Source organism: Simochromis diagramma, unplaced genomic scaffold (genome assembly GCF_900408965.1).
Source record: "Simochromis diagramma unplaced genomic scaffold, fSimDia1.1 OVJJ01000302.1, whole genome shotgun sequence".
Lineage (NCBI taxonomy): Eukaryota > Metazoa > Chordata > Actinopteri > Cichliformes > Cichlidae > Simochromis > Simochromis diagramma.
The window spans coordinates 13341121-13356498 of NW_024386792.1; the positions used below are offsets into that span (position 1 = coordinate 13341121).

Here is a 15378-nt window from a genome sequence, read left to right on the forward strand (position 1 = left end):
AGCTGTATTTGTACTGACATTTGATTACATACAGGTGCACTCTATTTAGTCATTAGCACTCATCAGGCAATGTCTATGGGCAACTGACTGCACTCAGACCAAAGGGGGCTGAATAATTACGCACACCCCACTTTGCAGTTATTTATTTGTAAAAAATGTTTGGATTCATGTATGAGTTTCGTTCCACTTCTCACGTGTACACCACCTAGTGTTGGTCTTTCACGTGGAATTCCAATAAAATTGGTTCATGTTTGTGGCTGTAATGTGACAAAATGTGGAAAAGTTCAAGGGGGCCGAATACTTTTGCAAGCCTATGTATATCTTCTGAAAGTGCAAACATGACTAAAAACGTACCTCCATGGCATGCAACTGTCTACGCGTCCCTTTCTCCTCTGGTTTTGGTGTACTACGTATATGGTTGGTCTTTGGCCACATATATAAAAGCAGAGCAACAATGTCCATCTCAGCTGCAAAACTATACCCATTCCTATCTTTTTTTAAATGGACTAATTCTAATTAATCATGAGAATCCATTAATTTGACGGAAGATCTATTTACACACTAAGTGTATATTTTTAAACACAATAGTCTATTTTCTATTAAATAAGCAAAAAAAAAAAAAGAAAAAGAAAAAAGATTGTGTGTACCAACTCCTTTATCTATTTGCAGTACTTGTGCTTCATTATTCAAATATAGACCAATACTATGCAATGAAATATGACAGTGAAAATAATGCTGATCAATACTAAGAATGATTTGAAATAATTCAAGTGGTTTCAATTAACCAGTGTTTAAAAAATGTAAAAAAAACCAAAAACAAATTAATGTTTGACATTTTGACCTGTGATTGAAATGACTTCATGAGACTTCAGTGAGCCAACAACATTTGACTGCATTACTAATCAAACTCATAGGGACTTGAGTTTGATTAGTGCTCTGAGACAGGGGAGAGGTCACTCTTGGTCATGACTTCGTACACGTCATTGGATTCTTGCATCGAACGTCTTAGTCTTATGTTGCCACTACGCTTTAGTTTCACCTGTTGGTAGTAAAACACCACAGAAAAGTTTGGAGACATGCACAGTACATGCAGATAGAGATATATATATATAGTATATTAGATATATAGATACATATACATAATCGATATATATATATAGACATTAATATATATAGATACACATTCATATATATAGATATATATATAGATATATATATATACACACAGTCATCTGACACACATTGCAATATATATATATATATATATATATATATATATATATATATATATATATATATGTGTGTGTGTGTGTGTGTGTGTGTGTGTGTGTGTGTGTGTGTGTACACGTGCAAACATCTGCAGCTGCACTCTAAGATGCAAACAGAGCAGTCAGCGGTTTTAGATGTTATCATGAACTCAGGGCAAGAAGATTTATAATGATTACAGCAGTTCTAAGCATTTGCGGTGATTCTGATAAATGTGAAAACTTACTGTATCTGCAGCTATACAAAATAACCACTGCTGCACATGATAGCTTGCAGAGCATGACCTTACTTTAAAACCTTTAAGCAGACAGAACTGAACTCACCTTTTGAATGATCAATAGGATGAAGACTACGATTAACAGCACGCCCAAGACACCAATGCTGATGATCAACACCAAGATGTGCTGGTCATCTTGTCCAGGATGTACTGTGAAAAATATAGGAAAATTGGATATTTGCTTATACAAGCTGTGGTATTTTAGTGCAGCTACACAAGAAATTTGCTGTAATTTTTTTTTTCCTGGTCACACGTCTTTAAATGTACTGTTTTTACTCTTTGCAATGCAATACAGAATTCTCTGAAACCCTGAAGAGAGGTCATCTAAAACTAAACTGTATGTATCATATAGACAAGCAGTAAAATAAAAGTAAGGGTGGACTAATTTATGTCAAATTAGAACCATAACTCCTGTTTATTTTGCAGCCAACTGCAAAAAATCATAGAAATTTGGCTATTTAAAACCAATAACGGTGTACTAAACTCACTCGTGGGTATCTTGGGTGTATTTTCACAGGAACAGTTCTCCACTACATGTACCCCTGTGCAAAATGAAGGAAAATGCAGGTTACACCAAATGTCTCAAATCTTGCAGCTGCCCTTAAAATTTTTACACGACAATCTTTTGTACTTTTCCATCAATAAATTTTCTGCTTGTTAAATAATTCTCAGAAACCATAAAAAACCCAGAAAGAGAAGAACATTAAAAATTATAAAAATACTGGTAGACTAGTGATATTTTCTTTTTCACATCATTTTAAAAACTGAAAGAAATATTAAAACAATATGAAAGACAATAATAAATGTAAGAGTCTTTTATTTATATAATTTAGCCCATTGGAGTTAAATTTTGGCTGTAAAGAAGCTGAGATCACATGCAAGTGTAATGTCGCCACTGCATAGGTTATGATATTGCTTTTTCTTGGATATTTCTGCAATTTCTCACCTTCACAAAATTCAAGATTACAAAACATTGTCTGTTGAATATGCAAATCTATGCAATGTCCTGCATTTGGCCAGCTCTACAGAGATGCGAGTTACAGGATAAAAATAGAGAGTTTTTAAGAAGAAGGGTAAAAAAAAAAAAAAAAAAGCACACCTCTTATAAAAACTGTGTAGACTTTGCACTTGACATTCTCTTCAACTGATTTTTTGTACACGCTAGTGTAGGCACCAGAAACATCCACAGTCAGGTTGGTCATGATGATGTCGTGGCTCAATGGATCTCCTTCTGTCTTAACCCTGTCTTTGTATTTTGATCACTTAGGGTTTGTCTGGAGCCCAAATAACCACATCCATGTGTAACGTCACCACTGTGTAGGTAAATATGAACCAACTTTCTATACTGTTGCTATTTCTTAATGTAAAAATCACCTCTCGAATATGTAACTGTGTACTGTACATTTACAGTACACTGTGATTAGCCCCTCTTCAGTCTTTTAGTTACTGGACAAGATTGTGGCGTTAAATAGAAGAAAACACTCACCTCTTACAAAAACTGTGTAGACTTTGCACTCAACACTTGTGTCTACTGATTCTGTGTAGACACAAATGTAGACACCAGAATCATCCACAGTCAGATTAGTCACGGTGATGCTGTGGTTCATGGGAGCTCCGTTTGACTCAATCCTGCCTTTGAATCTCGATCGCACAGAAACTTTGCTGTTTACATGGTTGCTATAGTAATACACCTCATTCTGTTCAGTAAACCTATGATACAGATACATCCCAGCATATCGACTATTGTTTTGGGGGCATTCTTCTGAGGAACATTTCAAAGTGATGCTCTCACCAGGCTCTGTGATGATTATAGTGCTCTCTGTTATTAAAAAAAAGACAAAATATCTGATTAGTTGGTGTAAAAATATATAATATAATATAATAAAATAAAATATACTATATAAACGTCAACATTATATTATATGGCCCAACAGAGTCGTATCATCTCTGCAGCACTAACAGCATAAAGTCTCTGTTTCAAACACAATGCGCATACTTACGCACCAGTTCAGACACCAAGCAGTGTTTCCTGTATGGTTTTTGATGTAGATCAATGATGTGTGCATCCTGTGAGATTAAATCATTCATTACATTCACTCATTTAGACAGCGTGTAGCTTTATGTAACACTCTGGAAATGTGTACGAATAAAACAAAGGTTTACAAATGTATAAAGAACTCAATAAAACAAATAAGACACATAAATGTGCCAAGCATTAAAAAGCAAAAGAGGGGGAACTCAGTTCATCAACAATAGTTTTAATTCATGCTATTACTACGAATCCCAAAAAGTAATAAAACTATTCATATAGTTAGATATTCATTCATATAGGAATTATTTTCATGTATAAACCATGAATTCTGCCATAATGGGGTCAAAAGATATATTTACATTTAGTTCCAGGATTGATACAAAGTACTGAATTCATCCTCCTTGTCTAACTCGAACACCAACTCATAAATATTGCTTTCCAGTATAGTCTGCTAGTGAGAAAGCCTCTCTAGCAGAATGATTCATGTGGATTAAATGGTCATTTTAGCCACATGAATCCCTGGGATTTTACTCCTGGATTAAAGACTTATAAAAGCAGGACACATGTGGTTAATACTAGTGCCCAAATATTTGGTATATTGAGTACATTAATTGATACACTAGTGAAAAACAGCAACATCCTTCTCACAGAGCTGATCTGAGATGGAGTTAAACCAAATCTAAACAGAGACATTTTAAAAGCGAACATTTCTCTTTTATGTTTAACAGGCATAAACCAAAAAAGGAATCATAAACACACACCTTTTATATTTATATGTATATTTATACCTATATCCCTATATTTATCTATTTATGTTCATATTTATCTATCACTATCTCTGTTTCTACACTCATTTATATGAGTGGTTATGATGTTGTATATTTGCTGCCATGACAACTCTGCCCTCTTGTGGGCAAAGTGGAGAAAAAACTGAAGATATAGTTTTACACGATCGTGCAAAAAATCCATGCATTTTCAGGTCAGGCCCCTCTTCTGTGGAACCAGCTTCCAGTTTGGATTTGGGAGACAGACACTATCTCTACTTTTAAGATTAGGTTTAAACCTTTCCTTTTTGCCAACGCATATAGTTAGGGCTGGGTCAGGTGACCCTGAACCCTCCCCTTAGTAATGCTGCAATAGGTGTAGACTGCTGGGGAATTCCCATGATGCATTGAGTATTTCCTTTTCAGTCACCTTTCTCACTCACTATGTGTTAACAGACCTATCTGATGAATCACACTTGTTATTTATCTCTGGCTCTCTTCCACAGCATGTCTTTCATCCTCTCGTCCTTCACCCCAACCAGTCGCAGCAGATGGCCCCGCCCTAATGAGGGAAGTAGGTACACACGGGGAAGCAGCTGACACACATGAAAATAACGACATCACAGGGGAAACATAAAGCTAAACACACTGAACACAGGACCTCTTCAAAATAAAACAGGAAACATAATGAAACGCAGACATGACTACACGAACCTGACGACAAAAGACATGCAGACATGAAACACATGAAGGGCAAGGGAGACTTAACATAGGGCTGAAGACACAAGCGGAGTCTAATAACAAAGAACTGTAACGGCAACCTAAGCATAATAGAGATGAACTCAGAAAACCTAAACGACTTAAACATAGAAATAAACTAAAACTCAAAACTCAGGGTCAAAAGACCCAGGATCGTGACAAAATAACCATAATTACAATGCACCAAAATCTTTTAAAACAGGTCTTTTTGTTTGTCCCCAAAGCAAAGGATCTGGGCTAATGTCAGAGTCATCTCTGATTACTTAGTGATGACTGATTACAGAGCGCCTGAGCTCCCTCCTGGGGAGTGTAGTAATTTCCAGTAAGAATAAGCATATTAAATAAATTGCTGTAATAATATAAAGATAAATGAGCTAATGTATAATTTCTGATAGGGGTGGAGGGCATACAACTTTTAGGTAGATACAAACTAAAGGATTATAAATCCTTAAATGTAGTCATCTCTCTGCACCATTCAGATATTGTCGTGCACATGGAGTGAATTGATTGTTTAGCTCTTAAGCATGATAATGTTTGACATTTTGTCTCAGTTATTTTGATTGAAATTACTACATTGTTAAAACAACATCAACAACAACAAAAAGAAAATCCTTAGATTTAACGGCACTGCAAAGGAAACTCCTCTGGAGTTGATGCAGGTTGCACACCAGTGTTCGTATAACTTTGATTACATAATCAGTGGATTGCCCTGCAGCTACTCCATTGTTTCACCTGTCAATAGTAAAACAAGACTGCAGTGATTGTGTGTGTGTAGTATAACAATTTTAACAGATTTCAAAACGATTTATTCCAGAAAAGATTAATTTTAAGCAGAAGGACATGAGCTTACCCTCTGGACGATGAATATGATGAATCTTATGACTAACAGCATGCCGAGGACACCAGTACTGATGATTAAGACCAGATAACGCTTTTTTGCGGTGGTCTGGAGCTCTTCTCGGTTTGTACATGCATTTCCTGTGCAAATATAGGAAGACATGGGTTATAACAAATTAGTTGTTTTCCTGTAATTACACTATAACTCTGGGGTACATCTTTTATTAGAATGTTGTAACAATAAATATGCAATGTGCACTGAAGAACAACTCATCTAAAGCTAAAAAAATGTTTCTATTCTCGTTGTATGTGTCATACAGATAGCTAGAAGGGTGTATACCATCCACCTCTATCTATGCCACCTGTTAAATTCTCTTTTTAGATAATTTTACAAACTGTAAAAAGTAATAAAATAATAAAAGATTATGTTAACATGAAAAGTCCTACGCCTACAGGGGTAGATGTGCCAAACTTGTGTTAATACAGTAACTTTTTATATGCTTTTTAATCTTTTTATAGACCTTAACCCATTCCAAGGGGGATAATTATTGCCTATGTTGTGAGCTTTAGGTTTAGGCTTATGAGAAGCTGACTTTCTTGTAGATCAAATGACCACATTCAGGTGTAATATCATCACTGTGTAGGTAAGCGTAAAGGAAGTTTCCTTCCTATTCTTAGACATTTCTGCACTTTTCACTTTCTTAGCTGAGGAAAAAGATAAGCATCATGTCTTGAAGATGGAAATGGGACTGTATGCATGCATACAGTACACTGCAATTAGCCAACTCTGAAGCATTGTGAATTACTCAACGAGATTGTGGAGTTTTTAACAAATAGAAGAACAAAACACACACCTCTCACAAAAACTCTGTAGAAACAAGTGTAAACACCAGAATCATCCACGGTCAGATTAATGATGGTGATCTCGTAATTCATGAAAGCTTCATTTACCCAAATTCTGACTTTGAGTCTTGGTCGCTCCACAGTTTTGTTATTGAAGTACACCTCATTCTGTTCAGTAAAATTACGATACAGATACATCCCAGCATATCCATCATTGCTCAGGGGACTTCCTTCTGTTGAACACTTCAAAGTGATGCTCTCAGCAGGCTCTTTGACAATTATAGTGCCCTCTGTTAAAAAAAAAAAAAAAAAGAGTGTGTGTAATATAAGACACATACATTTGCATTAACAGTGACAACATTTTTATTTATTTTGGAAGCACTCAGAGAGCCGCATATCCACAGTATCTGTACACAGACAGATAATGAAACCAAGAAAATGATCTGCTCTCAGTTGATCTCGATGCAGGCAAATTTAAACAATATTAACATATTAAAATATATATTTTTTAATTAAATGGACATACCTGAGCTGGAATACAGAAAAATCATCTCTATGGTCCAAAACAGTAGCATCATCTCTGCAGAAATGACAGCATACGCTGACTTTTATCACAGTTTTTCAAACACTGTATGTACACACAGATAGGAGAGATGGTAAGCAGTGTTTCCTGTATGGTTTGATATGGATTGGTGATATGTACTCCTTGTGACCTATCATTGCATGTGTTGTAATAAGCTTTACTGATTTGGATTGGCTTATAAAATGAAATGTAAAGACGTAAAAAAGGCAGTGCAAAAGTGTAAATAACTCTGAGAAGACTCAAATATGTCACGTGTTAAAAAGAAAAGACGACCAACAATAGTTTTAAAGTAAAATATGTTCATTGCATTTGGTTGTACTTTAATAACACACAATAATATGTAAGATTACCACAGCCGTGTTCCTACACTTAATTCCAGCATGCAGTTCCTCAGGAAAAGTGCTCTTACCACATCAAAGATAAAAATATGGCCTAAACGGGCCTTTCATTAGCTGCAGGACTGCTTTGAGACACTAAGTTTTTATATTTTGAACAACATGACCTGAAAGATGACAAAACAAATGTCCTGGGGTACATTAAGTAAGTCAAGGACCCTGTCAAGGTCAACAACTGCATCTGGGTTTATCCCAACCAGAAGCTGTAAAATAAATCATTTGTGTACTTAGACGAAGAAACACTACAGGCCGCGGCTGCCTCCAAGAGGAAGACTCAGGACAGCTTCTTCATGATGGGCTCATCGGCACCCAGGAATCACTAAGCAAGAAGGCTGAAAAATTTGTAGCAGAAGAGAAGATACTCCCTTCTGAACAAAGCTTTTAGACGTATTCCTTTCTATCTAATATTGACATTGTACAAACAAATGATCATCATCAGATTTTTTACTTAGAAATAGCATAAAAACCACAGTTGAAACTGATAATAAAAAATAACTGTATAAAGCTTTTACATTTTGTTCACAAACTGGAGGCCCCGGCAGTCTTCTGATTTCAATCTGAACTTTGAGCTCTGTGGTGTCCCCAATAGGTTATAGTTAAAATGCCTTTATGTGCTTATCTTTTGAGCATATTCCCAGTTTTGATAAATTAGAAGGGCTGATGTTGGAAATGATGGAGGTGGTCACTGTGATGTCACACATTGTTTATGGCCTTTGCATTTTGAAGCTTGACCATCAGTATTCTGGCTGCTGCCAAGACAGATGTTTTTTGGAACCTGAAGATACCATATTAACATGAGCGTGTCATAAGTTATCAGCTAACTCAGTTATAAGGAGCATCAACATCCTATGAAAAGTGAAACTTTTTCATTTCATCAAAAGACAAATACATGGATGTCTGCATGGGTGAAGTCAGATGTCAGCTCAGTGGATGTGATGTCCACTAGGGGGGTATTCTAAAACATGAGCAGTTCTGCAGATTTGACCTAAGGTGTCCACAGTTGTAGATTCCAGCGGAGATGCCAGAGGGATCAACTGCAACCCAACCAGTGAACCTGCAAATTGGTTTTGTATGGGTTTTTTTGGCTTTTTCTCTACTCATTTTTTGTCATGATGGATTACAGATTCAAGAACATTTGAATTCCCAGTCAACACAGAACACAGAAATAAGTGCATCTCTAGGCCTGGATGTGCCTTTCTCCTTCAAACGATCAAAACAAAATCAGCATTAGCTCAGAGCAGAGGCGGAGCCAGACATTTGAAACACCCAGGGCTTAGCCCTAAAGGGTAGTATGCATGTGTGTGTGTGTGTGTGGGGGGGGGGTTAGAAATGACTGAAAGATTAATAGGCTCTGTTTTGAGTTTTGTTCAAAAAAGAATAACTTCATATAGGGAAAAATATATATCACATGTGCAGGACACCTTAAACTAGTTTTTTAATTAAGCAGCAAGGCAGAACAAAGTCGGGGCTGTATCAAGACACAGGGACTAAACCCCAATTCAACCAGACCCAGAACTGATCCGGAATTAAAACAGGACTGCAACAGTTCAAAATCAGGAGTACTTAGGATTTAACCAAGACAGAACCAGAGTCAGAACTAGATGATAGTAGCACTAAAAATCATCATAGACCTGCACTACACTTATTTTTTAAATTCTACCAAAGTACAATATTTAGACTGAGAAAAGTTTATATAATTATTTAGCCTTGTTGTGCAAACAAGCCTGCATAACTTAATAAATATAGAATTTGAAAAATAGCAAACCTAAAAAGAAACACTAGGTACGAGATACATGAGGACCTATGATACGGTGATACTTTTGGTAAACAACCATTTGACTAACATGTGTGTCTCACCTGCTCTTGTTCCATCTCTGTTCTGTCCTCATTCTCCCTCTCCCTCTCTGCTCCTCTCTCTCTCCCTCTCTGCTCCTCTCTCTCTCCCTCTCTGCTCCTCTCTCTCCCTCTTTGTGCTGACAATCATCAAATATACAGTTGAAACCACATATTTATGTACTCTTCAGATCAAAACACAAACACTTTTTTAATTGTAACATCAAATCAGACTAAATGTTTACTTTTTTAGATTGATAAATATAAAAAACATATTTGTTAACTTTAAGAGTAAAGAGAGAAACTATCTGTATTTCTTAATTGCAAATGGCACCAAATTGTATTCAAACTTGAGCCACACTTATGGAGCTCCACAATTCTTTTCCTGGTGTTTTGGTTGACATCTCTTAATTTTCCCATTTCAAAAAACAGGCTCTGTGTTTTGCCTTATATGCATCCACAGCTGTGCCACCAATTTACTCACATGGACTCTACTAACCTATCAGAAGCTTCTTCAGCTCAGAATGGAATCGTCTGGAGTTTCTTATTAATTAACAAACTTAGTGTATATGTACTCCTAAATTTGATCAAAGTGATAAAAAAACAGAAAGCTCTGTCTCTCTTTATTCTGACATTTAACTAATTCAAAAGATATTTCAATATTTTTCTAAAACAAAAGTTTACTCTAAATTGATGTTGTACAGTAAAAATGTTTTGTGTTTTCTCCCTAAAGTGTATGTAAATATCTGGTTACAAATGTGAATATCCTGCTGTGTACTGAAATCCCTCTTGTTTTGCATAGAAATATACTGAACAAGTTCAGTATATTTCTATGCAAAACAAGAGGAAACAACAATGATGAAAAATCTAGGTTTTTTTTTTTTTAAGTTATATTTATAACTGAAGTCGAGCAAGCATGACTGGGGACATAGTACTTTAGTGACTTGTGCTAAAATAAAAGTAATTTACTTTTAATGTATTTATCCTGTGTATATATCAATGTGTTCTATGGTAGAGGGGGGTTAAACATACAAGAAAATGGTTTAGAAATAAGCATTAGACAAGTTTTACACTAAATATACCATATTATGTCATTAGGACTCAAATGGCACCGAATAGTAAGAATGACCCACAACATACAAAGCATAATATATAAAATAACATTTACCTGAGTTTTTTCTTTGAAAGAACCCTCCAATGTCCATTCTTATATTTCAGTACACAACTGAAACCGATTTAGTCGGGGAGGGTAAGAACTGAAAATATGAAATAAACACACGTAAGATCAGACTCTATAAAAAAAAATAGCATTTGTTCGGCTTTTCATTTCGCCATTTGTTGATTCACTTGAAGAGCAAGTAACGTAATATTGGTCAAGTGATCAGTTTGATTTCAATCTTTTGTGATTCACCGTCATATTTACATTATTTGTACGGTACGAATGATTTACTTTGGTACCTGGTCAAACTTAAGCTCTCCTCAGTATGGCTGGCTCCGTTTCTCCAACAGCGCACTCACAGGCGGCAGCTGCCCCGCCCCCTCACTCAGTCGCTTAGTGCCTGAGCTCGGATCATACCAATATCAGGGGGGATTCACGCACAGTCGTAAATTCCCACAGTGTGCACTATGTGCTTCGAATATTGTGTGTACTTTTTGTTTTATACAGTTGTTAGCCAGGCATCTAACTATGAAAAAATTACACTCCAAAAGACCCCGGGCTTCTGACAAAACAACCCGGGCTTAAGCCCAGTAAGCCACCCCCACGCTCCGCCCCTGGCTCAGAGTAGGTTGATTGGATAAGCATAGTTCAAGTGATTTAACTGATTATTATTTAGTTTTATTTGCATTTCATTTAGCTTTTTTCCCCTGCCAAACTGCTTTAATAAAATATCCTGTAATAGGTCCAAATGGTGGATATTCACTTTTTAAACTTTTGTTAAGCAGTGCAGGTAAAAATCTGAGTATTTATCCTTATTAGTGCAAATAGCTTTTACAGGTTACTCCAGCCCTTTAAATACTGTCCAGCCCCGTAAAATTGACCATGTTATTAAGAAGTGCACCAATCTAGAGGGGAGCTGTCCTAACAGGTGGGACTGGTAGGATTTGACCTGCAAGGCTACTCAGGTTTTGCTTAAGACAGCTATAAAAAAAAAATCTCATTTCTGTGCTTTACTAACAAAGACACAATGTTTGTTTTTTTAAAAATTACATTTTTTAAAGCATATAACCTAGTTTACCTCAATATTTTGTAAATAATGTAGATGTAAATCAAATCACCTTTTACAAAAGTTGACAACAGACAATAGCAGTAGATTTTCAACTGGTCTCACGGTTCACATTCCTGCTCATCATCAGAGTATCATAAGTATTAAGAAATATATAACATAAGATGTTAAGGTCAAGGTGCCTCAACCAGATGATCCACTATGACTCTCTGATTGTTGGACTTAGACCTACACAAAAGCCAATTTTGGCTTTTGATAAATGAAGGCTGGGATGTATTAAAGAAGCATAGTTAATATGTAATGATTGGGAAGTATGGACAGTTATTTCATTCAGTTATTTTTCCTGACAGGGGAAACAGGCTTAGAGCCTTTGTTACCCTCCACCTCAATCCTGGGCCTGAACTCTGGCCCAATGCAGTCGGAATCAGGGAAGTCACTGCCTCCACCATCGGAACAAGTCCCCAAGTCTCTCTCTCTCCTAGTCATATCAGTAAAACTTGTTTCAGGTCCCTCTGACCCGAGACCATCTGCCTGTGCTGACACTGGAAAAATGTCCCTCTCTGACCATAAGGACACTTGTGGCACATCTAACCGAGGTAGACGATCACTGGTTTGTAGTTTGGTTTGAGTTCTGAGTTCTGACCCCGGGGCTGCACATGGTCGCAGCTCTGACCTATGAACATTTTTCGTTGGCCCTCCTTCAAAAGGTTCCACAGTGTGTGTAGTGCCTTGGACATCCACTACTTTGTAAATAGAGGGGCCCCCAAGCATCCTGGATTTTATGCCTCCCCAAGGGCTGATGGCGAAGAAAAACAAACTGCCCAATGTAAATGGGGGGGGGGGGGGGGGCGCAATGGACTTTCTTGTTTTGAAATGAAATCCGTTCTGCTGCTGAGGAGTAGCATTATAAGCATACACAAGCTCAGGTAGATATTCTGGCCACTTTCTTTTCTTTTCAGGTGGAAGCGTTCTCAGTAAATCATGAAGAGTCCTGTTATATCTTTCACACTGAGCATTTCCTTGTGGTCTGTATGGAGTCGTCCTGGTCTTTTTAACACCATACAACTTGCAAAGTTCTGCTATAATCTCGCTCTCAAAATTCCGTCCTTGATCTGAGTGGAGTCTTTCTGGCACTCCATACTTCATAAACCATTCCCTGAGCAAAACCTTAGCTTTGGTGTCGGCTTTCTGATCTTTAGTCGGAAACGCCTGTGTGAACTTTGTGAACACGTCAGTCACAACCAGCACACTTTCCCGACCATCTGATGCTGGTTCAAGGACAGTAAAGTCCACAGCTACTACCTCCAATGGCCTGGATGCCAGAAATGCCTGCATGGGGGCATTAATCTTTGGCTGCGGCATCTTAGACAAGACACACCTTTCACAGTTCTTAACTCAGTTCTCCACATCCTCATAGTAACCTACCCAAAAACACCTCCCCCTTAGCAGGTTCACTGTGCGCTCAATCCCTTGGTGCCCCATCTTGTTGTGGACACTCTCTAGGACCTGACCTTTGAGGCAAACAGGCAAAAGCAACTACCATACTGGCCCATGGAGGGACTCTGGAACAACCCTGTACAACAAACCTTCCCTTTCCTGAATAAGGTTCCACTGTTTTAAAAGTAGTCTCACCAGGTTGGATAAGGCTGCCCTTTCCTTGTAACTAGGTTTCTTTCCACGATCCCAAAAGGTTCTGAACCCTGTGATGGTAGGATCACTGCCCTGAAATGCTAATAATTCCTCTCTGGTATAGCCTGGGAGCGTAGGAGTATTTCCTTGCTCTGCCACCACTCCTGAGCCTGACTCCCAAGCACGTATCTGTCTCACCTCATAGCATTCAAGACCTTTAGCTACAAGATCTGGTTCCAGAGCAGTCCCTCGCCTTACCAGGCTGCAGACAGGGACACAGTCATCAAATTCTGAATCTGGATCAACCTCCGGCTCCCCTGCAAACTTCTGCCTTGAGAGGGCATCTGCAGCAGCATTAGAACTCCCAGGACGATACTTCACTTCAAAATCGAAAACTGACAACTGGGCGACCCATCTCTGCTCTACTGCGCCCAACTTAGCCGTTTTAAGATGGCAAAGGGGATTGTTGTCAGTGAGCACAACAAACTTCGAACTGAGTAAGTATCCCCTAAATTTCTCAGCAACAGCCCACTTCAAAGCTAGTAACTCTAGCTTCATGCTGCTGTAATTACGGTCATTCCTCTCAGCCTGGCGTAGCCGGCGACTGGCATAGGCTATGACTCGCTTTGTGTCACCCTGTTGCTGATACAATACCGCCCCTAAACCATTTTGACTGGCATCTGTTTCCAGTACGAAAGGCTGTGTGAAATCAGCAAAACCAAGAATAGGGGCAGAGGTAAGTTTTTCCTTCAACCCCTCAAAAGCTGAACTACACGTGGGAGTCCACATTGCATCAAAATGGCGGCCTGCTCATCCAGATTTCTTTGCACTTAAGCATTTGTTCACCAGGTCATGTAGTGGCCCTGCAGTCTGTGAGAAGCCTCTGATAAACCTCCGGTAATAGCTACAGAACCCTAAAAAAAGACTGGGCTCTTTGGCAGTGGTTGGAACCTTCCAGTCTTTAACAGCAGACACTTTGGATGGGTCCATCCCCACCCCCTCAGCTGACACTTGGTGTCCCAGGAACTTCACTGTGTCCTGAAGAAAGGCACATTTTTCGAGCTTCACCTTAAGACCAGTTTCAGCCAAGTGTCTGAGTACAGTTTCAAGTCTTTGGAGATGTTCATCAAATGTTTCAGAAAAAACTAAAATGTCATCAAGATACACAAGTAGCATCTGGAAAATGAGGTCACTCATTGTTGCCTGCATGAGTCGCTGAAATGTTGCGGGCCCGTTACACACACCGAAGGGCATCCTTACGTACTCATAAAGGCCAAAAGGGGTTGTGAATGCTGTCTTGGGCCTATCACGTTCGTGCATGGCTACCTGGTGATACCCACTTGCTAAATCTATTGTGGAGAAGAACTTAGCACTCCTCAGCGCATCAAAGCTCTCATCGATTCTTGGGAGGGGAAAAGCATCACGCCTGGTTTTTGAGTTGAGCTTCCTGTAGTCGACACACAGCCTCAGACTACCATCAACCTTTCTGACTAGCACTATTGGGGAAGCATATGGGCTAGAACTCGCTTTGATTACTCCCTTCCGTAACAACTTGCCAATGTGTTCTCTCACTTCATTGTATTGTGTGGGGGGAATCCGTCTGCAGGGCTGTGTCACAGGTTTGTCATCTGTGAGGTGTATTTCATGTTGCACTTTGTCTGTGTACCCTAGGTCTTCATCTTCTGTTGCAAATACAAATGAATATTTTCCCAACAGCAAAGCTAGTTGTGCCTGCTGGTCTGTAGTGCCACCAACCTTAAGTTTATGTAGAATGGATTGAACATCTGTGGGTGGTTCAGGCTGCGTGCTTACGCTCACTTCATCTGTATCTGCTGAAATTCTCTGAAACTGAACTTTACACAACTGGTCATTGTCTACAGTGTCAACCTCAGTCAAAAGTCCAAGTCTAGTCTTGGGTTGCAACCAGATGTCTTC

The 15378-nt window shown here is 38.4% G+C and overlaps 1 protein-coding gene across 3 annotated transcripts in view; it reads right to left on the bottom strand.

Annotated features, from left to right (window-relative positions):
• Positions 1-219: 219 nt before the first annotated feature.
• The window catches only part of LOC120729162, a 103137-nt gene continuing 87978 nt past the window's right edge, over positions 220-15378 (bottom strand). The window contains exons 1-4 of one of the 3 annotated variants that reach the window (XM_040024667.1): positions 3030-3415; positions 2032-2085; positions 1590-1693; positions 220-1039 (exon numbers count right to left, since the gene is read on the bottom strand). In XM_040024667.1, coding sequence (XP_039880601.1) covers positions 929-1039; positions 1590-1693; positions 2032-2085; positions 3030-3270 — 510 coding nt within the window. In that variant the 5' untranslated portion in view covers positions 3271-3415 and the 3' untranslated portion in view covers positions 220-928. Of the gene's footprint in view, positions 1040-1589; positions 1694-2031; positions 2086-2642; positions 3416-15378 lie in introns of those variants that run through there. The other 2 variants (XM_040024668.1, XM_040024665.1) reach the window with 2 other exon arrangements.